This window comes from Bombina bombina, chromosome 9 (assembly GCF_027579735.1).
Source record: "Bombina bombina isolate aBomBom1 chromosome 9, aBomBom1.pri, whole genome shotgun sequence".
NCBI classification, from domain to species: Eukaryota; Metazoa; Chordata; class Amphibia; order Anura; family Bombinatoridae; genus Bombina; species Bombina bombina.
Window position 1 is genome coordinate 198,595,690 of NC_069507.1, and position 26,488 is coordinate 198,622,177.

The window sequence follows — 26,488 nt, forward strand, 5'->3', positions numbered from 1 at the left end:
TGTTCATTAGGATATTTTCCAGGACAGCAGTATAGGCTTATTTAATGCTGGATTAAGACTTCCGCTTTAATGTGTCACCACAAACAAACCTCAGACAGTATTTAGCTTATCCAAGGTATAATACACATAGTGCCATAATACACATAGTGCCAACGCACGTTTCACCCCCCTCCAGAGCATGTGTCCCAGGGGTTCATCAGGGCATACTGAATCCATACCGGACATCCTCTTTATAGAGCATACCTGATTACTCACAGGTGATTCTTATACACAGTCTCGCCCACATTTTATTTGGAGAGCTGTGTCCTGTGAATATCCAGGGGCCCTTAAAGGGATATTTACATACAAATAAATTGCAGCATTTGTTTTAAATTCTACCTTCAAATTGTGCAAAGAATGAAAAATCTTCATTATTGAGCAAACATTTTAAACTATTACCCTCATTCCTAGGTAACATCATAGCTCTATTTGCACATAGAGATTACTCCAAAACAAATGGCAAACATCCTGTCAGATTTGTTTTGCTCTCTTATAGAAAGCTTATATATTCCAATTTGTCATTCAGACCTACTGGTAATCTTGTCCCCAGCCTATAGATCCATTTGGTCTCTTTCTGTAAAAGGACTTTATCGTTGTTACCACCTCGTCCATTAGTGATCCCTTTGTCAATAATTATGAATTTTAATGAATTTACGTTGCTGTTGTGCATATCACAGAAATGTCTAGCAACGTTTGTGTCTCTGGAGTAGAGGATGTCGTCTCTGTGCTCTTTACCATCCTTTTAGTTTTTCCAACGTAAAAGACCGGGCACGAACATCGTAAGAGGTAGACCACCCCCTCAGACTTGCAATTGAAAAAGAATCTTATGTCAAAGACTCTATTTTCTTGCACTGAGAATTGTTTAGTGCTATCCATGTGGGCACAGTATACACAGTGCCCACATGGATAGCTACCTTTTATTCCCTTATCTTTTCATAACCAGTCAGCATCAGAGGGTCCTCTGACAAACTGACTTTTTACCAGCTTATCTCGTAGGCTCTGTGCCTTTCTGGCTGCCATCTGAGGTATATCTCCTATAGCTTGTCTCACTTTCTCATCCAAGGTGAGAATGTGCCAATTTCTTTTCATAGCTAATCTGATATTGTTCCATTGATCATTATACATAGAGATAAATCTAATCTGATTCCCCTTAGTTTTTATCCTTTCTCCATACAGTAGATCATCCCTCGACATTTTTCGAGCCTTCCAAAGGGATTTCTTTAGACATTTATTTGAATATCCCCTTTGAAGGAATCTCTCCTTCATTTGCTGTGCATGGATGTCAAATTTTGAAAGTGAGGAGCAATTCCTTCTTAAGCGAAGGAACTGCCCATATGGTATTCCTCTTTTTAAATGATTAGGGTGACTACTGTTAGCATGAAGAATACTGTTAGTGGCATTTTTCTTTCGATAATTCTCAGTCACTATTTTCAAACCTTCTTTTTTCAGGGTTATGTCTAGGAAATTCAGTTCCCTTTCACTTGTTTCTGATGTGAGGAAGATGTTCCTGTCATTGTGGTTTAGGGTAGAAACAAATATATTAAATTCCTCTACTGTTCCGTCCCACAAGACTAGAACATCGTCAACATATCTTACCCACATCAGCACTTTTTCATCAAAAGTGTCGACATGTTGTTCAAAAATATCAGATTCCCATGACCCCAGATGAAGACATGCATAAGTGGGGGCACATACTGCCCCCATTGCAGTTCCGCGTATCTGGCGGAACACCTGCCCATCAAAAGAAAAAACATTATTTTTTAAAATGAACTCCAGAAGCACCATCATAAATTCTGTGTGTTCCATATGTGCTGGACCCCTTGTTTCAAGGAATCTTTTGATTGCTAGTAAGCCCACATTGTGGGGAATGGAAGAGTAGAGGCTCTCCACATCTAAAGAAGCTAGAATGGTTTTTTCTCCCACTACCACAACATCCAGTTTTTTTAACAAATCTGTTGTATCCTTAACGTATGATGGTAAAGTTAGAAGGAAGGGGCGCAGATGTTTATCTACATAATCCCCAATTTTTTCTGTTATACTGCCGATCCCCGAAACGATCGGTCTCCCTGGGGGACATTGCATATTTTTATGCAATTTCGGCAGTATATAGAAAACTGGCATGACAGGAAATTTAGGATACATAAATTTGAACTCATTTTGACTGATTATTCCCTTACTTCTAGCATCATTAAGTATCCTAAACAAGGAATTCTGAGTATGTGTAAGTGGGTTACTACTTAGCTTTTCATATTGGTTCTTGTCATGAAGTTGGCGCTTAACTTCATTAACATACAAATGTTCATCAAGAATTACCAAATTCCCCCCCTTATCGGCGGGCTTCATCACCAGACCTCTAGCCAACATCAGTTCTTTTAAAGCCTTCCTCTCTCTAGGCTCCAAGTTATCACTCTCCTGTCGTGGAGTTAGATTTTCAATCTCTTTCTCCATTTTTTTGACAAACAGGTTGACCGCTGGGACCAAAGATAGAGAAGGCATATATTCTGATTTGGGTTTGAATGCATATTTTTGGTCTGTTAAACTTGTACTAGATGGATTTTCTATTGTGAGTTCTGGCTCATTTTCTGCCAGGAGTGATTCTAAGTCACTAAGGGCTATTTGGTCTCTTAGGTCTAAATTACTAGTATTATCTGATTTTGATCTCATAATTACTGATAGCACTATTTTTCTTGCAAAAAGATGGAGATCTTTTATAACTTCAAACCTATCTAATTTTGCAGTAGGACAAAAAGACAGGCCTTTTTTAAGGAGTTCAACATGGGCCAGGTTCAGGGGGAATGAGGAGAGGTTCACTATTTGGAGTTCTTCCTCTCTGGGGTTTACTAATATCCCCTGCGTGCCCCCCTCCCTCTGTATCTCCCCCTGCTCTGGACATATTGTTCTCCTCTCCCCCTTATCTGTCTTGTAGGATATCTCTTCTCTTTTACCACTGTCCCATATGGATCCTTTCCTTTTTCCCCTTCTATTCTTTCTCCTCCTTCTCTTTGATCCATACCTAATTGGTTTTTTGAAATCCCTGCTTCGGAATCTGAAGCATCAGTCCCTGAGTCATATGTGCTTTTCTGTGATTTATACACATAAACTCTGCCATTCTTGTAATCCTCCTGGTCTCTTCTAAGTTTTCTACACTTCCTAGACTTAATGTCAATTTTTAATTTGGATATATTTGTGCTGGTTTCCCCATTTAATTTTTCAAAATTTGGATTGCTCTCAAATGAATTTACTTTAATTAGAGCTTTGTCAGCTTCATCCTTGACCTTTACAAGTCTCTTATTATTTCTTTTTATCATCATTTCCATTAGGTCCAGGGAGGTTGAGGAGAGTTTATCATTCCATTCCTCCACAAAGGAATCCCCCTCCTCATCCTCCCTAGTATTCACCCCTGGATCTAACGAAAGTCTGAGTCCTCTAGGGACTATTTTTTTATCAATATAGTTGGCTAGACTGGCATTTTCTGCCTTAATTTTAAGTTGTCTATTTAAGAGATACCTATATCTTCTAAAGGCACTAAAAATAGTTACAGCTTCTTCACTTGTCTCATCATTACCACTAATCATATCATTAGCTAAGGAATCTTTTAGATCTGCCTCCCACAGATCATCTGACAGGGTGTATGCCATTTTTCTACCGCAGCCAGGAAAAAACTGATCAAAAATTTGGGACTTATATAGGAGCTCCAACCGCTCCTACAGCAATCTACTGCAATCTCTAAGAAAAGGATAAGAGAATCCTCTAAGTTATATCCTCACAAAATTATACAAAAAAATTGAAAAATAGAGAGAGTAGAAAATATTGCTGTATATTTAATATTTGGTGCTACCCTTGAATAATAAATTTAAACAACAGAAAAGATAGACATATATTGGGGCATTTGTAAATGTCCCAAAAAAAGCAAGGGATAAAAAAGCACACGAAAAGTTATTTTGAAATAATCCAATTTCTTTATTTAAATGTCTCACTTCACATTCAGTGTTTGATCAGTTCCTCCGGGCTGCAGTAGTCAGAGGAACCTCTTACAATTTAAAATACAAAATCAAAACAAAAGCAATACATAAAGCTATCTGAAAATCTCAAACCCTATGCATACGTATGCAGACTAAAACAATGCAAAACTATAGGATAACATATATGAAAATCATGCACAAAATGTCTAAATACAAGACACTACTAAATTATCCTAAATGTCAGACATATATTTAGCATACTATATACAAAATGAACAAGAAACTTATCAGTCCATTTTCCACTGTTTAGTGTAAGTATGAAAGCCATATACTGATAATACATAGCATGTGTCGGTAGATAATCGACCGCTATACCTGTTTCGCAATAACTAACGGATATCAACCTATGTACTGTGAACCTATAAGAATATGATTGTATCATATAAATACAAGTCTATAAATGCCATAAAAGCCATTTATAGACTTATATTTATATGATACAATCATATTCTTATCATGGTCTATTGTTTAAGAAAATGAGTAACTCATGATAGTTAGGTAAAATTAATAGGGTTAAAGACAAGCCAAAAAGTCTCTAACTTCCAATTCCAAATAAGAGGTTAAGACACGGAGCTCCTTGCAGATGCATGATGCAACCTCACAGTTCGGCAGCTAACTTCGCCCAAGCATGCAGAATTACATTATTTTATTATTTTTAAAGCGTATGATCATATCAATATTTTTTGAGGGGGCACAGCATTCCATTTGGGTGGGCGTTGCCCCCCAATGCCCCACCTTGGAGCCGACACTGGTCAGGGCAATGGTAACTAGAATTATTCCTCGCTCCTTTTTTATAGCATTTTTTCTGTGGTGTTCTTTTGCAAGCAGTGGGGGGGATCCTAGTGGGAAAATGCCTGCCGCAGAGTCGCTGGACATTTTCAGAATGAACTGTGGGAGGATTAAGGGTCTGGTTAAACAAAATATCAGCTGTTACATTTAACAAAAATTCCAAAAAAGTATAAGGTTTTTCCCTTTTTTGCACCAATTTATTGTTTTTCTTTTAATTAGATATGGCTGCAGGCACCGGTCAGCTAAATCTACCCCCCCCCCCCATGTTTTTGTTGTACTCCACAATACACTTTGGCTTTAGGATCTGTGCAGATCTTTCCTTCACAGACACTGGCACTGTAGGTTCATCGTACATTGTGGAGAGCATGTACACATCTTTTTTAACAATTAAAATATAGTATGTTGTGAAACACACTAAATTTAAAGCTACGGCGCTCTATGCAGAGCTAAATAAGTGCAGTTTCCGGCTATTTTAAAATAATCTATTTATTAAAAAATATATATAATATATATAAAATAAAAATCAAATTAGACAATGGTAATATACATAATACATAAGATAATACAAAAAAATACTTAAAAACAATATTGCTATTAAGTCATATATGTCATATGCCTGAATATAATAAAGAAAGGATAAATATTTCCAGAGCAATATTATGTTGTGGGTTTGAGTCAAGGAGCCTATTTTAAGCGGTGGATTGCATGGAGGCTGCAAGGGAGATCCAGAATTCCTGTAATGAGACAGGGGATCCTTGTCACCAATTATAAAAGTCGCAAATAAAAGGTGTCATTAATTACTTACACCGGGTGGGTGCCTTGTATCCTCATGTGAGTCGGTCAGCAAATGAACAGTCTCTCTGATGTTTGCGCTACCATGTAGCGTGTCAGACTACTTTGTATCAAACTCAGGTGCAGTCTTTTCAGAATCTTTGTGGCTATGGAAGCCAGATTAGGACCAAACAAGGAGCGTATGAGTCCGTCACCATGTGAACAGTCTCTCGGAGGTTTGCGCTACCATGTAGTGTGTCAGACTACTTTGTATCTAACTCAGGTGCAGTCTTTGCAGAATCTTTGTGGCTATGGAAGCCGGATTAGGACCAAAAAAGGAGCAACGCGTTTCGGCAAAGTGCCTTTCTCAAGCTCGAATACGATCGGGTTGATTGACACCCCCTGCTAGCGGACGATTGGCCGCAAATCTGCAGGGGGCAGCGTATGCTGTCGGCATTTATCGATGTTTATTGATGTACTGCGGACATAATACTCTACTTCGTATCATGTCCGCTTGCACATTGATAAATATGCCCCTTTGCCTATTCTTGAGTTAGTGGCTTGCACAAGATCAACTACACTTTGACAATAGAGAAGTACCACTCTTCTACAGGGGCATCCTGCCCCCTTCTGGACTAAAGTTGTCTGGAAAAGGATGTATTTTCTCATCAAAGCAGTTCCAGGTGTATCTGAAATCCAAGAAGGACCATGGAATATTAAAGGGAAAGGAAACCCCCAAAACATTTTTTTTGTGATACAGATAGAACATACAATTTTAATCAACTTTCCAATTTACTTCTATTATCAAATTTGCTTAATTTTCTTGTCATCCTTTGCTTTAGGAACATTCGGCTAGATTACGAGTTTTGCTGTATGAGTGAAAAAGCAGCGTTATGGCTCTTCTTCACTACCGCTGGTATTACGAGTCTTGCAGGTATATCTGTACCGCACACTTTTTTGGCCGTAACTCAACGTAACTACCGCAGCTTTTAAAAAGTCCTTTTTCAATGGGACTTCCACAGCGCCGGTATTACGAGTTTGCCTGTCCGGCCAAAAAGTGAGCGGTACAGCCTATACCGTCAAGATCCATACCGTAAACTGAATGTCAGTAGTTATGGCTTTTATGTTACAACGCCGTAACATAAAACGCATAACTAAAGTGCTAAAAAGTACACTAACACCCATAAACTACCTATTAACCCCTAAACTGAGGCCCTCCCGCATCGCAAACACTAAAATAAAATTATTAACCCCTAATCTGCCGCTCCCAACATCGTCGCCAATAGAATAAACATATTAACCCTTAAACCGCCACACTCCTGCATCGTAAACACTAGTTAAATATTATTAACCCCTAATCTGCTGTCCCTAACATCACCGCAACCTACATTAATGTTATTAACCTCTAATCTGCTGCCCCCAGCCGCCACTATACTAACGTTATTAACCCCTACACCTAACCTTAAGTCTAACCCTAACACCCACTAACTTTAATATAATTAAAATAAATCTAAATAAATATTACTATAATTAACTAAATATTCCTATTTAAAACTAAATACTTACCTATAAAATAAACCCTAAACTAGCTACAATATAACTAATAGTTATATTGTATCTAGCTTAGGTTTTATTTTTATTTCACAGGCAAGTTTGTATTTATTTTAACTAGGTAGACTAGTTAGTAAATAGTTATTAACTATTTAATAACTACCTAGCTAAAAATAAATACAAATTTACCTGTAAAATAAAACCTAACCTGTCTTACACTAACACCAAACCTTACACTACAATTAAATCAATTACATTAATTAAATACAATTAACTAAATTACAAAAAAACACAAAATTACACAAAATAAAAAAGAAATGATCAAATATTTAAACTAATTACACCTAATCTAATAGCCCTATCAAAATAAAAAAGCCCATCCAAAAAAAAACCCCTAGCCTACACTAAACTGCCAATGGCCCTTAAAAGGGCCTTTTGCAGGACATTGCCCCAAAAAAATCACCTCTTTTACCTGTAAAAAAAATACAAACAACCCCCCAACAGTAAAACCCATCACCCACACAACCAACCCCCCAAATAAAATCCTATCTAAAAAAACCTAAGTTCCCCATTGCCCTGAAAAGGGCATTTGGATGGGCATTGCCCTTAAAAGTGCATTTAGCTCTTTTTCTGCCCAAAACCTAATCTAAAAATAAAACCCACCCAATAAACCCTTAAAAAAACCTAACACTAACCCCCGAAGATCCACTTACAGTTTTTGAAGACCGGACATCCATCCTCAACAAAGCGGCAGAAGTCCTCAGCGAAGCCGGCAGAAGTCTTCATCCAAGCCTTCAGAAGTCTTCATCCAGACGGTATCTTCTATCTTCATCCATCCGGCGCGCAGCGGCTCCATCTTCAAGACATCCGGCGCGGAGCATCCTCTTCTTTCCACGGCTAACGAAGAATGAAGGTTCCTTTAAGGGACGTCATCCAAGATGGCGTCCCTTGAATTCCGATTGGCTGATAGAATTCTATCAGCCAATAGGAATTAAAGGTGAAAAAATCCTATTGGCTGATGCAATCAGCCAATAGGATTGAGCTTCAATCCTATTGGCTGATCCAATCAGCCAATAGGATTGAGCTCACATTCTATTGGCTTATTGGAACTGCTAATAGAATGCAAGCTCAATCCTATTGGCTGGGTGGCGGCGACATTGGGGACAGCAGATTAGGGGTTAATAAGTATAATGTAGGTAGTGGGGGTGTCGGGGATGGCAGATTAGGGGTTAATAAGTGTAATGTAGGTGTCGGTGATGTCGAGGGCGGCAGATTAGGGGTTAATAAGTGTAATGTAGGTGTCAGCGATGTCGGGGGCGGCAGATTAAGGGTGTTTAGACTCTGGGTTTATGTTAGGGTGTAAACATACATTTTCTTTCCCCATAGTAATCAATAGGGCTGTGTTACGGAGCTTTACGCTCCTTTATTGCAGGTGTTAGGCTTTTTTTCAGCCGGATCTCCCCATTGATGTCTATGGGGAAATCGTGCACGAGCACGTAAAACCAGCTCAAAGCAGCGCTGGTATTTGAGTGCGGTATGGAGCTCAATTTTGCTCAACGCTCACATATTGCCTGCTAACGCCGGGTTTATGATAACCTGTAATAGCAGCGCTATAAGGAGGTGAGCGGTGGAAATAACTTGCAAGTTAGTACCAAGTTGCTCTTACCGCAAAACTCGTAATCTAGTCGATTGATTGGCAGCTAGTTGAACACATCTAGTTAGCCAATCACAAGAGACAAATTTGTGCAGGCACCAATCAGCAGCTAGATCGCACTAGTGTAGGATATGTGCGTATTCTCTTTCAACAAGGGATACTAAGAGCACAAAGCATATTTGAAAATAGAAGTAAATTTAAGAGTGTCATAAAATGCTCTATCTAAATCATGCAAGTTTAATTTTGACTTTCCTATCCCATTAAGTTGCATGGCTTTCCCTCCACAATCACTGACTTTCAACCTGACTGCACATCTTTGGGAACATTTGGAAAAAGGTGAAGGACACTATGACATCTCTAGACACTCTCTGGATGCTATAAAGGATCATTTTTGATTTTCAGTATGTTCTAACAGTCATATTTTTTTAGGTTTAGCAGAAATGTTGCAATTTTGTTCGAGTAAAAGCAGATTATGGAAGACTTTTTGGACCGTAGTCTATTGAACTATAAATTATTCTATATTATTAACAATTAGTTTATATATTCCCTGCATACAGTATATATAAATGTGTGTATATATATATATTTATATATAAATATGTAGGTATATTCATTAATTATAAATAATATAGAATAAATTATAGTAGCATAGAGTAGAATCTAAGTCCTTCCTCTTTTCTTTGCTGCACCAAAGACAAGCAGGTCACGTATTATTTCTTTCCTGAATAATATTCTATACATATTTAGAATTGTTTTTCCATTTAATTTAACTCTTTTCTCATTTAAATAAATAATAGCCATCGTGTGTGTTTCTAACTAGGAATTACTTATCTTTTGTTAACCTAATTGTAATATAATTTTTTTTGCCAACGGATCAGCCACTTCTGGAGTGGCTGCTCCATTTCTTAGTCTGGCTAGTTTTGACTGTTTACGGATCAGCCACTTCAGTGTGGCTGCTCCGTTTTGCTCTTAAACATTTTGGGCAATCTGTCTCTGTTACGGATCAGCCACTTCAGTGTGGCTGCTCCGTTTTTTCTCTTAGCATTTTGAGCTTCGTCGGAGCAGCCGCCTTGCTAAGACGGACTGCTTCGTTTGTACCCTCACTCGCGTCTGAGGCCGGTGCCGCTACGGGGTCACGCGGACACGCACCTGACCGGGGGCTATTAAGCTGATCTGGTCGGGTGTGTGAGCCGCGGCCTGTGTCGGCTCCGGCTCGGGAGTGTAGGGTTTTCTCTTTCAAAGTTACATGGCTAATGAAAAATAATACTCATCCATTAATGGTTTTTATAAAATATGTTATAAAGTGCATCTAATACCACCGTAATAAAGTATATACATAACCCTATAGATTGTGTTATTTTCAAAGTTTTAAGAGATCAGTTTGCCGTTTTTCCCGCCTTTTTTACTTTAAAGTTTATTATTATGTAAATGCAGTCCTTGGTTGCTGCTGCTCTTATGGCTCTATGCTTAGCCTTTCTGCCGCTCATGCAATAGGTTGGGAGTTCGATTCCAACTAACCTCCTTAATACACTTAGCTTCAGTTATAAAGATATTTATAATTGGTCAGTAACTTTCTTTATTAAAAAAAAAAAAAAAAAAAAAAAAAAAAAAAAGATATTTATTTTAAATGTCTCCTTTTTATTAAACTTTTGTTTAGCCTTGAGGACTAACACTGTAGACTGACAGTTTATAGGTTCAGGGTTCAAATCCTGCCTATTAATATAAATACATTTTTTATTTATTTCTTATTTTTATTTTTTCTAAAATGATTTTTAATTTTAAATTTTACTTTTTTATTTAGATCTGAACTTCAGTGCATTAATTTCAAAATGGAGTCTGCCGACCCTGTCATTGACCCCGCCCCTTCTTCCTCCCAATCCAAAGAGGAACTTTTAGCCTACATTAATTCGGCCATAGCGTCTGCCCTAAAACATAATATTTCCCCTCCTGAAATTTTTTTAGAACAACCTATGCCTCTTCATTTGGAAGAATCTTCTTCCTCTGATTCAGACTCTCCAATAATACGCAAGCGTCATTGGAGGACTCATTCTCGCTCTGCCCCACATACAGGCAAGGCTCCGAGACCTAAAGCCCCTCCCCCGGGCGTTTCACATAGGGGTGCCAGAACCTCCTCCCCACAGGCTAAACGGGGTAAACGAACCCTTTCTCCCTTGGGTACACGAAGGGAGATTCAGAGCTCTGACTCTGAGAATTTTGACATGGAGGACTATATGGAATCCTTTCCTGGGCTGGATTGGGAAGAGGATCCTCTGTCTGACCTAGAACTTCTTAAGTTTTTTTTTGTAGGTAGTGTTTTTTATCTTTGCGGATAAAGTACTCTCTTCTTGTAGTATATGCTTGTTATAGGGTTACCAACCTACCCTTATTTGCCCAAACTTTTTTGCAGTCCTCCCTTATTTATCTGCTCTTATTCACACCCAAACTACCCAGTATGCCCACTGCTATTGCAAAGAATACTTTTCCTATAACAATTTTTGATACAAAAATGATAATCCACCTTAAGAGAGCAATTGACAAGAGAGACCGGGAGGGAAACACGAGTCCACAGAAAAGTACATACTGTAACAGTATTAACCCAAGCCTCCCTGGGTGAAAGTGGAACAAGCACAATTTTCAGATGTATTTTATAGCAAAAGTCAACAAAATAAACAATAAATGTATAATACTTTAATGTTTTATTTTCAATAATGAAACAACTATATGCGCACACTAATTGTTAATGTTTGTACAAACTAGTGGTTATGGGAAGACTAGATGGGTATTTTGAGTTATGTCTTTCACATTAGTCCGTCCCTACAGTTTCCTTTATCACTACAATATGATGTCCCACATACCCTGCACAATGCTACTCTCAGCAATAAGCACCTCCGCTCTCCTTGCATCTGTAGCAATTTCCCAAGCTTAAAGGGACAGTCAAGTCAAAATTAAACTTTCATCGTTCAGATAGAGCACACAATTGTAAACAACTTTCCAATTCACTTCCATTATCTAAATGTGCTCAGTCTTTTTATATGAACACTTTCTGAGACACCAGCTCCTACAGAGCATATGCAAGATTCACAGGATAATGTTTATGCATTTTGTGATTGGCTGAAGGCTGTCACATGATGCATTAGGAAGGAAAATGTAACTGACTTGTCAGAAAAAATAAATCTACTACTCATTTGAAATTCAAACTAAGTGCTTTTGCATTGTCTCTTTATTATGAATGTATTAATTGCTATTCTACTGTGTTTTAGAGGTCTTTTAACGTACTGCTCATGCATCTAACTTTTGTCAACCTCCCTAGATTACAAAATAATGAGATAGATTTATAGGGGAATCCAGGAGTTTTCCTGTCTATCCTATCTAGAATTTAGTAGCAGCTTCCATACATAAATACAATGTAGATCATCCTTGGAACAAGAATATGTTAACAAACTAACAAATTACAATTTGGAAACTGCAGATCCAGAATTTTACAGTAGATGACTGCAGGATCCTTCATATCTCTTTAAGATGATCTTAAAGGGATATGAAACTCAACATTAAACTTGCATGATGCAGGGAGAGCATGTCATTTTAATACAATTTTAAATTCACTTCTAGTTTCAAATTGACTTTGTTCTCTTGATATCCATTTGTTGAAAATATATACATATCCTACACTAGTGGGAGCTAGCTGGTGCCTGCATGTATTTGTCTCTTATGACTGGCTGTCTAGGTGTGTTCAGCTAACTGCCAGTAGTGCATTGCTGCTGCTTCATCAAAGGATATCAAGGGAATGAAGCAGATTTTATAATAGAAATAAATTGAAAAGCTGTTTAAAATTGTATGTTCTATCTGAATCCTGAAAGGAAAAAAAAAGGGTTTTATTTCCATTTAAATAAAACAAAACTGATATACACTTTTCAGCCCATAGTGGACGGGGAACTCACCTCTGTCACATGCATTTTGAAAATATGTGCACTCATACTGTACCTTGTCAGTGTGAATTTCTGCCCCATATGATGTGGCAGCTTTAGCAATGGCATTGGAAACCATGCCCATCCCACCTTCAACATAACCCCAAGACCCCTTCTTTCCTTCCAGTTCACCCATGACATGATGCAGCAAAACATACCTGAAAGCACAGTAACGTAGTATCCGTTACATAATCACATTTAATGCATCATCACAACCCCTGCCACCAGCGACTATTTAAAGGGACATTAAACACTAAATAAATGCTACATAGAATGATGCAGACAAAGAAAAGATTAGTCTGAGAATAACAAGCACACGTATTTTTTTAAAGGTTTATTAGCTATTTAAATAGTGACAAATTAAGTGTAAAGTTTTTATGTAAAGTTTTTTTGTAGAGTTTTTATGTCCGACAGACATCGCTGAATGCCGACAGTATACGCTGTCGGCATTTATCATTACACAAGCAGTTCCCCAGAGCTCCATACTGAGCTTGATAAATATGCCCCATGTGTTTAACCCCTTTTATGGTCATTCAGCTAACAGAAATGATAAGGCTTTTGAAAAATGGCATTTAATATACAATGACAGATCAAACAAACTATGACCCACACTACAACTTAAATGATGTTACAGCATATAGCTAATATTCATACATATTTATATTTTTAAACATTGTTTTTAACCCCTTAGTGACCAACGACGTATGGGGTACGTCCTGCAAAAAAATCCAGTTAATGACCAAGGACGTACCCCATACGTCGTTGGTCTTTGAAAGCAGTGGAAGCGATCCTGATAGCTTCCAGCTGCTTTCATGTTATTGCAGTGATGCCTCAATATTGAGGCATCCTGCAATAACTGTTTTTAGCCATCCGATGCAGAGAGAGCCACTCTGTGGTCCTCTCTGCATCGGCTACCGATGGCCGTTATGGTTGGTGGGTGGGAGCTCATCCAGGGAGGCGGGTGGGCAGTTATTGGTGGAGGAGGGGGGAGGGATCTAGTGCGGGTGCGTGCACGTGATGTCTATCAAAACAGCATCAATATGCTGTAGATCTGGAGGGTGGGAGAGAGGACTGGGGAGGGTGGGATTTTGAAATCAAGGCATCAGGGAGAGGGTGGGGGGTTGGATGTTGAGGGGGGGCAGCTACACTACAGAAATAAATAAAATATTTAAAAAAAAAAAAAAAATACATTATTATTTTTGAAAATGGGTACTGGCAGACAGCTGCCAGTACCCAATATGGTGCCCAATAAAGGCAGAGGGGGGGTTAAAGAGCTGTTTGAGGGGGGATGAGGGAGGTTGGGGGCTAAGGGGGGTCCTACACAGCAGAAGAATTTTTTTTTTTTTTTTTTTAAAAACCTAAAACTTTTATTTTAGTACTGGCAGATTTTCTGCCAGTACTTAAGATGGCGGGGACAATTGTGGGGTGGGGGAGGGAAGTGAGCTGTTTGGGAGGGATCAGGTGGTGGGATGTGTCAGGTGGGAGGCTGATCTCTACACTAAAGCTAAAATTAACCCTGCAAGCTCCCTACAAGCTACCTAATTAACTCTTTCACTGCTAGACATAATATACGTGTGATGCGCAGCGGCATTTAGCGACCTTCTAACGCCAAAGCCATATATGTCTGCTATTTCTGAACAAAAGGGATCCCAGAGAAGCATTTACAACAATTTGTGCCATAATTGCACAAGCTGTTTGTAAATAATTTCAGTGAGAAACCTAAAATTGTGAAATATTTAAAGTTTTTTTTAATTTGATCGCATTTGGCGGTGAAATGGTGGCATGAAATATACCAAAATGGGCCTAGATCAATACTTGGGGTTCTTTACTACACTACACTAAAGCTAAAATTAACCCTACAAGCTCCCTACATGCTCCCTAGTTAACTCCTTCACTGCTGCGCATAATACACGTGTGGTGCGCAGTGGCATTTATCGGCCTTCTAATTACCAAAAAGCAACGTAAAAGCCATATATGTCTGCTATTTCTGAACAAAGGGGATCCCAGAGAAGCATTTAAAACCATTTGTGCAATAATTGCACAAGCTGTTTGTAAATAATTTCAGTGAGAAACCTAAAGTTTGTGAAAAAATTTGTGAAAAAGTGAACATTTTTTTTAATTTGATCGCATTTGGCAGTGAAATGGTGGCATGAAATATACCAAAATGGGCCTAGATCAATACTTTGGGATGTCTTCTAAAAATATATATAAATACATGTTAAAAGATATTCAGGGATTCCTGACAGATATCAGTGTCCCAATGTAACTAGCGCTAATTTTGAAAAAAAGTGGTTTGGAAATAGCAAAGTGCTACTTTTATTTAGTGCCCTATAACTTGCAAAAAAAGCAAAGAACATGTAAACATTGGGTATTTCTAAACTCAGGACAAAATTTAGAAACTATTTAGCATGGGTGTTTTTTGGTGGTTGTAGATGTGCAACAGATTTTGGGGGTCAAAGTTTGAAAAAATTGTTTTTTTTTCCATTTTTTCCTCATATTTTATAATTTTTTTAATAGTAAATTATAAGATATGATGAAAATAATGGTATCTTTAGAAAGTCCATTTAATGGCGAGAAAAACGGTATATAATATGTGTGGGTACAGTAAATGAGTAAGAGGAAAATGACAGCTAAACACAAACACCGCAGAAGTGTAAAAATAGCCTTGGTCCCAAACGGTCAACAAATGGAAAAGTGCTCTGGTCACTAAGGGGTTAAAGGGCCATACTACCCAAATGTGTAAACACTTGAAAGTGATGAAGTATAGCTGTAAAATGCTGACTAGAAAATATCTCCGGAACATCTCTATGTAAAAAAGAAAGATATTTTACCTCAAAAGTTTCTCAGTAGCCACCTCCCATTGTAATGGATTTCTAAGCAGCATTTTAGTGTGTCTGTCCTGGGACAGCTTAGGGGATGAGCCTCGTGAACTCTCATATTATTTCACCAATCAGGTAAAGGAAGCTTACTATGAAATCTCATGAGAGTTAAGTCAAATCTCATGACATGAGATCACAGTAAGAGTTCATGACCTCAGCACTGCTGATGCTGATTGGCTGCAGTTCATTTCTTCATTTTTTTTTTAATTTTTACCTGCAGCTGGGAGCAGCTGAGTATAACTTTTTACACAGAACTTACTCTGCTGAGATGAGGAAATTGTGAGGTAAAATATCTTCCTTTTTTACATAGAGATGCTTAGGTTATATTTTCCTGTCAGCTTTTTACAGTTATACTGCATCAGTTTCAAGTGATTTAGCATATGAGTATTATGTCCCTTTAAGTATTATATTAGTACCTAACAGAACCTGATTTTCTTTTGCAAAGTTATTTACAACAAATTTGCTTTCATAAGTTTGAAATTGTAAATTGCATGTTAAAGTGATTCCCATGCATTAATACACTTGTTCCATTGTCAAGCAATTATGTAAAATAGTCTTTGTCTGCTTTCTGTTTTTGCAAGCTAAATATATCAGGTGAATTTAGCATTGTCCTATTAATACATCTGTATTCATATAGATGCCAATCACATTGAATATTCTACTTAAAAAGTATCAATTACTGTTCACAGCTTCTTGACATAAATGAGTTATAAAAAGGTTAATAACTTTTTAGAAAAGTTGGGCACAAGTTTTATCAAAGTAATATAGAGTTTTTCCTGGCAAACCAAGTTATCACTATGGGCTAGATTACAAGTGGAGCACTAATTTATCGCAAATTTGCCCGTTTGCAGGTGCGCGATAAATAACCAGCCATTACAAGTGGCTGGTTATTGCTACTGCAAGCTCGCAGCAGCAATTTGCACTTATATGGGCCGATTTATCACGGCCCGAATGCTGCTATATGCTGCTCCTTAACTCCTTAACTCGTCCACTACCTCTGAGGCAGCGGACAGCACTCCGCCCGATCGCATTAACACCCCCTGCTAGCGGTCGCAAATTGGCCGTGAATCTGCAGGGGGCGGCATTGCACAAGCATTTCACAAGGAAAGTTTGTGCAATGGTAAATGCCGACAACGTATGCTGTCGGCATTTATCGATGTCTGGCAGACATGATCCGCTACAGCGGATCATGTCCGCCAGACACATGATAAATCGGCTCTATAAAATCAACCAGAGATTTGCCCCAAAAACCCCAGAAAATACAGTGGTGTGTATTTTATTAAAAAAATAAAATTGGAGCATTTTTTTTTTTTTTTAAAATAACTGCACTAGGCAGTTTTTGGGGGTAAAGTTGGTGGGAGTGGGGTGTTAGAAACAAACAGCACTGAAAAGTGCCTTTACATTGCTGTCAATGGGAACTTTGTGTTACCAGTAAATATATATATATACTTATATACATATATATTTATGTGTTAATATGTGTAATATGTTTTCACCATTTATACTTACTGAATGAGTGATTATAAGATTGACAGAGAAGAATTGCCTGGTATTTCTGTGCTGGACTGTCATTGGGCAGGGTCAGACTGATGTGCTACAGGAGATTTTTTCTCTGTGAAAAGGCATAATGTGCTAAAAGAGTATGCACCCTGAGTGGCAATGAAAATGAACAGACATGGAAGTTATTCTAGCTTTTGTTCTGTCTCAGTTGAGTGTCTCTCTTTTTTTCTATTTATGCAAATTGCTCTTAGGTCTCCCTATGAGTAATGGGGGAAACCAGACATGGACTGCTTACACACATGCCCTTAGAGAGATGCAACTGCACCTCACTGACGAGGCCCACAGAAGGCTTAAATGATTGTTTGGGGTTGTTGTTTCTCTTGTTCAGAGAAGAATTGTCTGGTATTTTGGTGCTGGACTGTCATTGGGCAGGGTCAGACTGATATGCTACAGGAGATTTTTCTCTGTGAAAAGGCATAGGGGCCGAATTATTATTGTGCGAGCGGACGTGATCCGATATTACAGATCATGTCCGCTGCACATTGATAAATGCTGACAGCATACTCTCTCAGCATTTATCATTACACCAACAGTTCTGGTGAACTGCTGGTGCAATGCCGCCTCCTCCTGCAGATTTACCGTCACTCGGCCACTAGCAGGGGGTGTCAATCAACCCGATCGTATCCGATGGGGGTGATTTCCGGCGATGTCTGTCTGCCGCCTCAGAGCAGGCGGACAGGCTAATGCACTGTGGCTGAGCTCTGTAGCAACCCGAGGGTTGCAGGTTTGATCCCCGGCAAGGTCCACTAAGCCTTTCATCCTTCCGAGGTCGATAAAATGAGCAGCGCCTTGAGACCCTTATGGGTGATTAGCCGTGCTTTACAAGTACCCAATACATACATACATGGAGCAGCGGTCTTTAGACCGCTGCATCATAACTTGTGTTTCCGGCGAGCCTGAAGTTATTCTAGCTTTTGTTCTGTCTCAGTTGAGTGCATCTCTCTCTCTTTTTATATTTATGCAAATTGCTCTTAGGTCTCCCTATGAGTAATGGGGGAAACCAGACATGGACTCCTTGCATACCTGCCCTTAGAGAGATGCAACTGCACCTCACTGCGGGTAAGACTGATGTGCTACAGGATATTTTTTCTATTTGAAAAGGCATAGTGTCAGCTGAGTGTGTCTCTATCTCTTAATATATATATATATATATATATATATATATATATATATATATATATATGTAAACAATTTCTCAAGTCCACACTCATGGTATAGTGTGCAACAGCCCAGGGTGCTCTTCAATAATTCATAATCGTCTCCAAATAAAGGCACTCTCCAGGTCTTTTACAGTCAATTTATTAATATTGAAAGGTAGATAGATAGATATAAATGTGTATATATACAGTCATGGCCAAAAATATTGGCACCCCTGCATTTCTGTAAGATAATGCACCACTTAGCCCAGAAATTTGTTGCAATAACAAATGTTTTCGCATTCTCGTGTTTATTTCTTTTGTTTGTATTGGTATGACACAAAAAAGTGGAGAGAAAAAAAGGCAAATCTGACACATTAGCGCACCCCTTGGAAAAAATAACTGAAATCAATCACTTCCTGTACCCATCAATGAGTTGCTTACACCTCTCTACTGGAATTTTGGACCACTCTTCTTTCGCCAACTGCCCCAGGTCTCTGAGATTGGAAGGGTTCCTTTTGCCAACTGCTGCTTTGAGATCTCTCCACAGGTTCTCTATGAGATTGAGTTCTGGACTCATTGCTGGCCAGTTCAATACTCACCAGCAATTTAAACCATTAAATTAAACTATTTCTGGGTGCTTTTTGACATGTGCTTTGAGTCATTGTCCTGCTGTAAGACCCATGACCTCTGATGGAGACCCAACTTTCTGACACTGGGTTCTACATTGCACCACAGAATTCTTTGGTAGTCTTCAGATTTAATAATGTGATGCACACAGTCAAAACATCCAGTGCCTGAAGCAGCAAAGTAACCCCAAAACATCATTGAACCTTCACCATGTTTGACTGTAGGGACTATATTCTTTTCTTTAAAAGCCTCATTTCTTTTTCTGAAAACAGTAGAATGATGGGCTTTAACAAAAAGCTGTAACTTTGTTTTGCCTGTCCACAGCACATTCTCCCAAAAGTATTTTGGCTTCCTCAGGTAAGTTTTGGCAAACTCCAATCTGGCTTTTTTATGTTTCTGTGTCATCAGTGGGGTCCTCCTGGGTCTCCTACCATTCCGTCCCTTTTCATTCAGATGGCGACATATCATGTGGGCTGACACATTTGTACGCTGTGCCTGAAGGTCACCTTGAATTTGCCTGAAAGTTGATCAAGGTTCTTTATCCACCATTCGAACAATCCTTTGTGGCAATCTTTGATCAATTTTTCATTTTCGTCCATGTCCAGAGAGATTAGCTACTGTGCCATGGGCTGTAAACTTCTTGACAATGTTGCACACAGTGGACACAGGAACATTAAGATCTCTGGAGATGAACTTGTAACCTTGAGACTGTCCATGCTTTTCCACAATTTTTGTTTTCAAATCCTTAGACAAATCTTTGCTGCTCTTTCTCTTCTCCATGCTCAGTGTGGCACTCAGAGACACACAACAGAAAGGTTGAGTCAAATTTTCACCATTTTAACTGGTTGCCGGTGTAATTTCTATATTGTCAGCACCTGTTAATTGATACAGATGAGTTCAATTACAAATTACAGGAGCATCACAAACTTGGAATGCAATTATTTCTTACAATTTTGAGAAGGTGCCATTCATTTTGTCCAGTCCATTTTTGGAATTTTGTGTGGAATGTGTCAGATTTGGCTTTTTTTCTCCACTTTTTTGTGTCATACCAATACAAACAAAAGAAATAAACTCGAGAATGCCTAAATATTTGTAATTGCAACAATTTTATGGGTGAAGTTGTGCATTATCTGACAGAAATGCAGGGGTGCCAATATTTTTGTATATATAAATGTATATATATATATATATATATACGTGTATATAAATATATATATATATATATATATATATATATATATATAAAATCCCAATATGAATCCGCCCTCCTGGGATCCAGGGCCGGTGCTAGGATTTTTGGCCACATGGGCGAAGATACATTTTGCCACCCCCACCATAACATACCATCCCATTGTTAGTTAAAGGGATATGAAAACCAAATTTTTATATCATGATTCAGATAGAGCATGACATTTTAAGCAACTTTCTAATTAACTCCTATTCAATTTTCTTCTTTCTTTTTTTTTTTCTTGGTATCTGTATTTGAAAAGCAGGAATGTAAGTTTAGGAGCCAGCCCATTTTTGGTTCAGACCTGGGTAGCGCTTGCTGATTGGTGGCTAAATTCAAATCAAATTGTGGTAGTGTTGAATAGGAAATCAAACAGTGGTAGTGCTGCATAGTAAATCAGACAGACAGTAGTGCTGCATAGCAAATCAGACAGTGGTAGTGCTGCATATATGTGTATGTATATATATATATGTATGTGTATATATATATATATATATATATGTATATATATATATATATATGTATATATATATATATATATATATATATGTATGTGTGTACAGCTCCTGAAACCCTGGTGCGGTCATGGTACCAGGCACCTGTTAAACTCTGCTGGAGGGTGGCATGTGGCTGCGTGCGGTGCGTGGACGTGGTTGCAATGGGGTGGGTGGTTGTACCTTAGGGGGCAGTGTTGGTTGGTCGGGAGGGGACTGTGGGATGGATGTGCCATGAGCTGTGCTGCTTTGCGCTGCATGCACGCAGCACGGCTGAGCCAAAAAAGATAAGGAACAGGAAGAACATAAAGTAAAAAAAATTTTTAAAAAATCAGGCTGCTCAAAATTGCGCCCCCCTGCTGGGGCGCACTAAGGCGGTTGTCTTGTCGCCTTATACAATCCGCCGGGCCCTGCTGGGATCAACCACCTAGCTGTTCAGCTTGGATAGACATCCAAAGAAAACAGCAACAGACCAGGATTTTCACCAAAACTTGTAGTCAAATATATTGACGTTTCGGAGACATATCTCCCCTTCTTCAACGTCAATAAATTTGGGTTGTTGCTGTTTTCTTTGGATGTCTATATATATATATATATATATATATATATATATATATATATACAGTATATATACATATACATACATATACACACACACATACATATCAATGTCAAGATCAAATTAAAACAATCATAAATAAAAGGTAAACATACCCACTCCCAGGAGTAGCAGGACTTGCCATGGCACCAATTACAGCATCAGTGGCCAGAGTGCATTTTAGAGGTTCAGACTCAAACCAATGATCCAGGATCTTAGAAAAGAAAAGGCACAAATGATAAATAATGAGCTCTTGTAGTTCCAAGCAATTCATACAAATATAATACATTTTGCACACTCTGTTTAAAGTCTCAGGCTATAGCTTCTGGAATTTAATTTAGAAGGTGGGGGCATCAGATGTAAATAAGGTGTAACGGGTCTGAAAGTCTGATAAGGTCTCACCTAGAACTTCGGATTATTGGGGTAATAAAATTTGTGTTTAATGGGACATTAGCTTCCCATAAAATGTTAAATTATTTATAGTGAAGAAAGACTTTCCAATGTACTTTTGTTACTTATTTTGGTTGTTTTTGCTGTAATTTAGAGACAAAATATTTTGATAGAGACAAAATATAATAATATATACTTTAATTAATTTACCTGCAAATTTATACTGCAGTGCCTTGCCATTAACCCTTTCTTTATAGTTTATGAATTGTAACGCTCCAACTCCCCCCACACAATTCCTTCTATGGCTTTATCTATTGTTGTTTTGGTAGAATGCAAAAATTCATAGGGATTATCTGCTGGAGTAAGCCTAGAAGCTGTGAACTCAGTTGAAATACAATGCCTGTGTCTAAACACTGATAAGGGGGGGTGGAGTTGGCTTCTCCAGGCAGCTTAGTTATGTAATTAATTGTGCTTATTTTTGAAAATTATTTAAAAATACTTGCCAGCAATTTTTAAACAATTTTTTTATGCAAACTATTTTTAATTAATTAGCCCTTTTAGGATATGCACAGATCTCAACCTGTTTTATGTCCCTTTAAACCTGGAAATATAAGTTTTTCCTCTCCTCCAGAGATGCATCCATGGAATTCAGAATCCTGACCTTTCTATATGCTGAAAATTGCATGGATCAAGCTCAAAACTTGTGTTTTTGCACTGCAAAACAATGTATACTATGCTATAAAAATTTTTTTTTACTAAATTGAAACAATAATCAATTTATACAACCCTGTTTTTTTTAATCACTTTCAAATATATATATATATATATTCTGAGGCTGAACTACAACGGGCAGAGCCACCAGTGCCCAAGTGCTGGGGGGGGCATAGCAGCCAGTCTATACATAGGTGTGTGCAGAATGTGTTCAATCCTAATCCAGGGAGCCGTTTATTAGCGCAGGTTGCAGGTTTATCATCTATCTATCTATCATCAATCTATTTATCTATGTATCATCTATCTATATATCATCTATCTATTTATCATCTATCTATCTATTTATCATCTATCTATCTATAATCTATCTATCATCTATCTAGCTAGCTATCATCTATCTATCATCTACAGTGGATATAAAAAGTCTACACACCCCTGTTAAAATATCAGGTTTCTGTGATGTAAAAAATTGAGACAAAGATAAATAATTTCAAAACTTTTTCCACCTTTAATGTGACCTATAAACTGTACAACTCAATTGAAAAATAAAATGAAATCTTTTAGGTAAAGGAAAATAAAAATAAAAAACTAAAATAATATGTTTGCATTACTGTGAACACCCTTAAACTAATACTTTATTGAAGCACCTTTTGATTTTATTACAGCACTCAGTCTTTTTGGGTATGAGTTTTTCAGCATGGCACATCTTGACTTGGCAACATTTGCCCACTCCTCTTTGCAAAAACACTCTAAATTTGTCAGAATGCAAGGGCATCTCCTGTGCACAGCCCTCTTCAGATCACCCCACAGATTTTGAATTGGATTCAGGTCTGGGCTCTGGCTGGGCCATCCCAAAACTTTAATCTTCTTCTGGTGAAGCCATTCCTTTGTTGATGTGGATGTATGCTTTGGGTCGTTTTCATGCTGAAAGATGAAGTTCCTCTTCATGTTCAGCTTTCTAGCAGAAGCCTGAAGGTTTTGTGCCAATATTGTCTGGTATTTGGAACTGTTCATTATTCCCTCTACCTTGACTAAGGCCCCAGTTCCAGCTGAAGAAAAACAGCCCCAAAGCATGATGCTGACACCACCATGCTTCGCTGTGGGTAGGGTGTTCTTTTGGTGATATGCAGTGTTGTTTTTGCGCCAAACATATCTTTTGGAATTATGGCCAAAAAGTTCAACTTTGGTTTCATCAGACCAGAACACCTTTTGCAACATGCTTTTGGGAAACTTCAGATGTGTTTTTGCAAAATTTAGCCGGGCTTGGATTTTTTTTTTTAGGAAAAGGCTTCCGTCTTGCCACTCTACTCCTTAGCCCAGACATATGAAGAATACGGGTGATTGTTGTCACATGTACCACACAGCCAGTACTTGCCAGATATTCCTGCAGCTCCTTTAATGGTGCTGTAGGCCTCTTGGCAGCCTCCCAGACCAGTTTTCTTCTCGTCTTTTCATCAATTTTGGAGGGACATCCAGTTCTAATGTCACTGTTGCACCATATTTTCTTCACTTGATGATGACTGTCTTCACTGTGTTCCATGGTATATCTAATGCCTTGGAAATTCTTTTGTACCCTTCTCCTGACTGATACCTTTTAACAATGAGATCCCTCTGATGCTTTAGAAGCTCTCTGCGGACCATGGCTTTTGCTGTAGGATGCGACTAACAAAATGTCAGGAAAGACCTACTAGAGCAGCTGAACTTTATTTGGGGTTAATCAGAGGCACTTTAAATGATGACAGGTGTGTACTGACTCTATTACTGTTACTATGTAACATGATTTTCAATGTGATTGCTTAATTCTGAACAAGCTACATCCCCAGTTATAAAAGGGTGTTCACACTTATGCAACCATATTATTTTATTTTTTTATTTTTATTTCCCTTTACCTAAAAGATTTCAGTTTGTTTTTCAATTGAGTTGTAGAGTTTATAGGTCACATTAAAGGTGGAAAAAGTTCTGAAATGATTAATCTTTGTCTCATTTTTTTACATCACAGAAACCTGACATTTTAACAGGGGTGTGTAGACTTTTTATATCCACTGTATATATCTATATAGCTACTGTATCTATCTATCTGTCTAACTATCTGTCTGTCTATCTATCTATCTATCTATCTATCTATCTATCAATCAATCATCTATCTAGCTATAATATATCTATTAATGATCTATCTATCATCTATATATCTATCTATAATCTATCTATCATATATCTATCTAGCTAGCTATAGTCTATCTATCTATCTATCTATCTATCTATCTATCTATCATCTATCTAGCATCTATCTAGCTAGCTAGCTAGCTATAATCTATCTATTTATCATCTATCTATCATCGTTCTATCTATCTATCATCTAGCTAGCTAGCTATAATCTATCTATTTATCATCTATCTATTTATCATCTATCTATCTATCATCTATATATCTATCTATAATCTATCTATCTGTCTATCTATCATCTATCTAGCTATAATCTATCTATCTATCTGTGATATACCTTTAAGGTATATCCCGCCTTTAACAGGTAACTCCCTATTTATAGCACATTTGGGTCAGGCATTCCTTGTCTGGAAATTGCTGTTACTAGAGTGATTTTGTTTTCTCTAGTTAATATTGCTACTTGACTTTTTCTCTCGTAATATATTCTCATTATTGGACTGTTACTTTCCCCTTGGTTTTCGTTATCACTTATCATTAGTTGTAACGAACTTTTCAACTTTCACAACCTGTCTGTTCTTACGGACTTAACTTGCTTTTTGGATCACGAAGCCGCCGGAACTACTTACCGCAATCCGGAAGCCGCACTCACACTGAAGACGCCGACCGGACCGGTCGTCAGGTACAAGTTCTCTCTGTTCAAAAACGCTGCATATAATTTTATCCTAATTCTATGTTACTTACCTCAGGAATCTAAAATCATCATCTCAAAGTTTGCCTAAATACCTGACGAAAGGATATGTGAATGGACTTGTATATATTTTAAGGTTGTATGTGTGAGTGCGTGAAGAGGATACATATTTAACAGAAGTTATATCTCGTCTGAAGTTATCTCATTAATCACCTGTGTGATCATATCTCATCTGATCTGTTCTTTATCATTACTTGTCTTATTAATTATTGATGCACTTATATTATCTAATCTGGAAAGACAATTCAGATTAAGACTCTGCGCTTAAATCTATAACAGTAACTCTCACTACTGACTAGTCAGGTTATCAAGACCATATTGCTTGACTATATTCAGGAAAAGAGATACAAACTTAATATTTTCACTGCAACAATATCTGCTACAGCAGATCATCACATAATTTCCAGACCTCAGTGAATTAAGTTGTAATACTGTTATAGATTTTCATACAATGGATCCAACTGAAATAAAAAATCAGTTTACTAATATCCAACAAAAATTAGATTATCTTGCAAGAGGGTTAACTGAGGTTCAAGCAGAAAATGCAGCACTAAAAACTATAGTCAAAGACTATGTAACTGCTAAACCTGACATACCAGAACCCCACATACAATACCCTCAAACTTTTACAGGCAAGAGACATGAATTCAGAGATTTTAAAAATGCTTGCCATCTTCTATTCTCTTTAAGACCACGTACTTACCATACTGACCGCATCAAAGTTTGCACCACTATTTCTTTTCTACAAGGGGAACCTAGAACGTGGGCAAACAGATATTATGAGAACAATGATCCCATACTGGATTTATTACAAGAATTTTTCCAAGCCATGTCTAACTTATATGTAGATACTGACACACAGATAATAGCTGAATCCAAGTTACGCTCACTTAAACAAGGGAAGCGTACAGTAGAAGAATATACTACTGACTTCCAAATGTGGGCAGTAGATTCTCAATGGAACCAGGTTAGCCTTAAAAATCAGTATAGGCTGGGTCTTTCTGAAACATTAAAAGATGAGCTTTCACGTCAGGAGTTGCAAGATACTTTACCAGCTCTAATAAAATTAAGTACATCTATTGATAGAAGGCTTAGAGAAAGGCGTGCTGAAAGGGTGTCATATGACTCATCAACAAGGCGAACCATCACTTATAATTCAA

At 37.9% G+C, this 26,488-nt stretch overlaps 1 protein-coding gene across 1 annotated transcript in view; it reads right to left on the bottom strand.

The window, feature by feature from the left end:
* PYROXD2 (pyridine nucleotide-disulphide oxidoreductase domain 2) overlaps nucleotides 1-26,488 on the bottom strand; it is a 214,253-nt gene that overhangs the window by 116,487 nt on the left and 71,278 nt on the right. The window contains exons 8-9 of the mRNA XM_053692557.1: nucleotides 21,433-21,530; nucleotides 12,808-12,949 (exon numbers count right to left, since the gene is read on the bottom strand). Of these exons, the coding sequence (XP_053548532.1) occupies nucleotides 12,808-12,949; nucleotides 21,433-21,530 (240 nt within the window). The remainder of the gene's footprint in view (nucleotides 1-12,807; nucleotides 12,950-21,432; nucleotides 21,531-26,488) is intronic.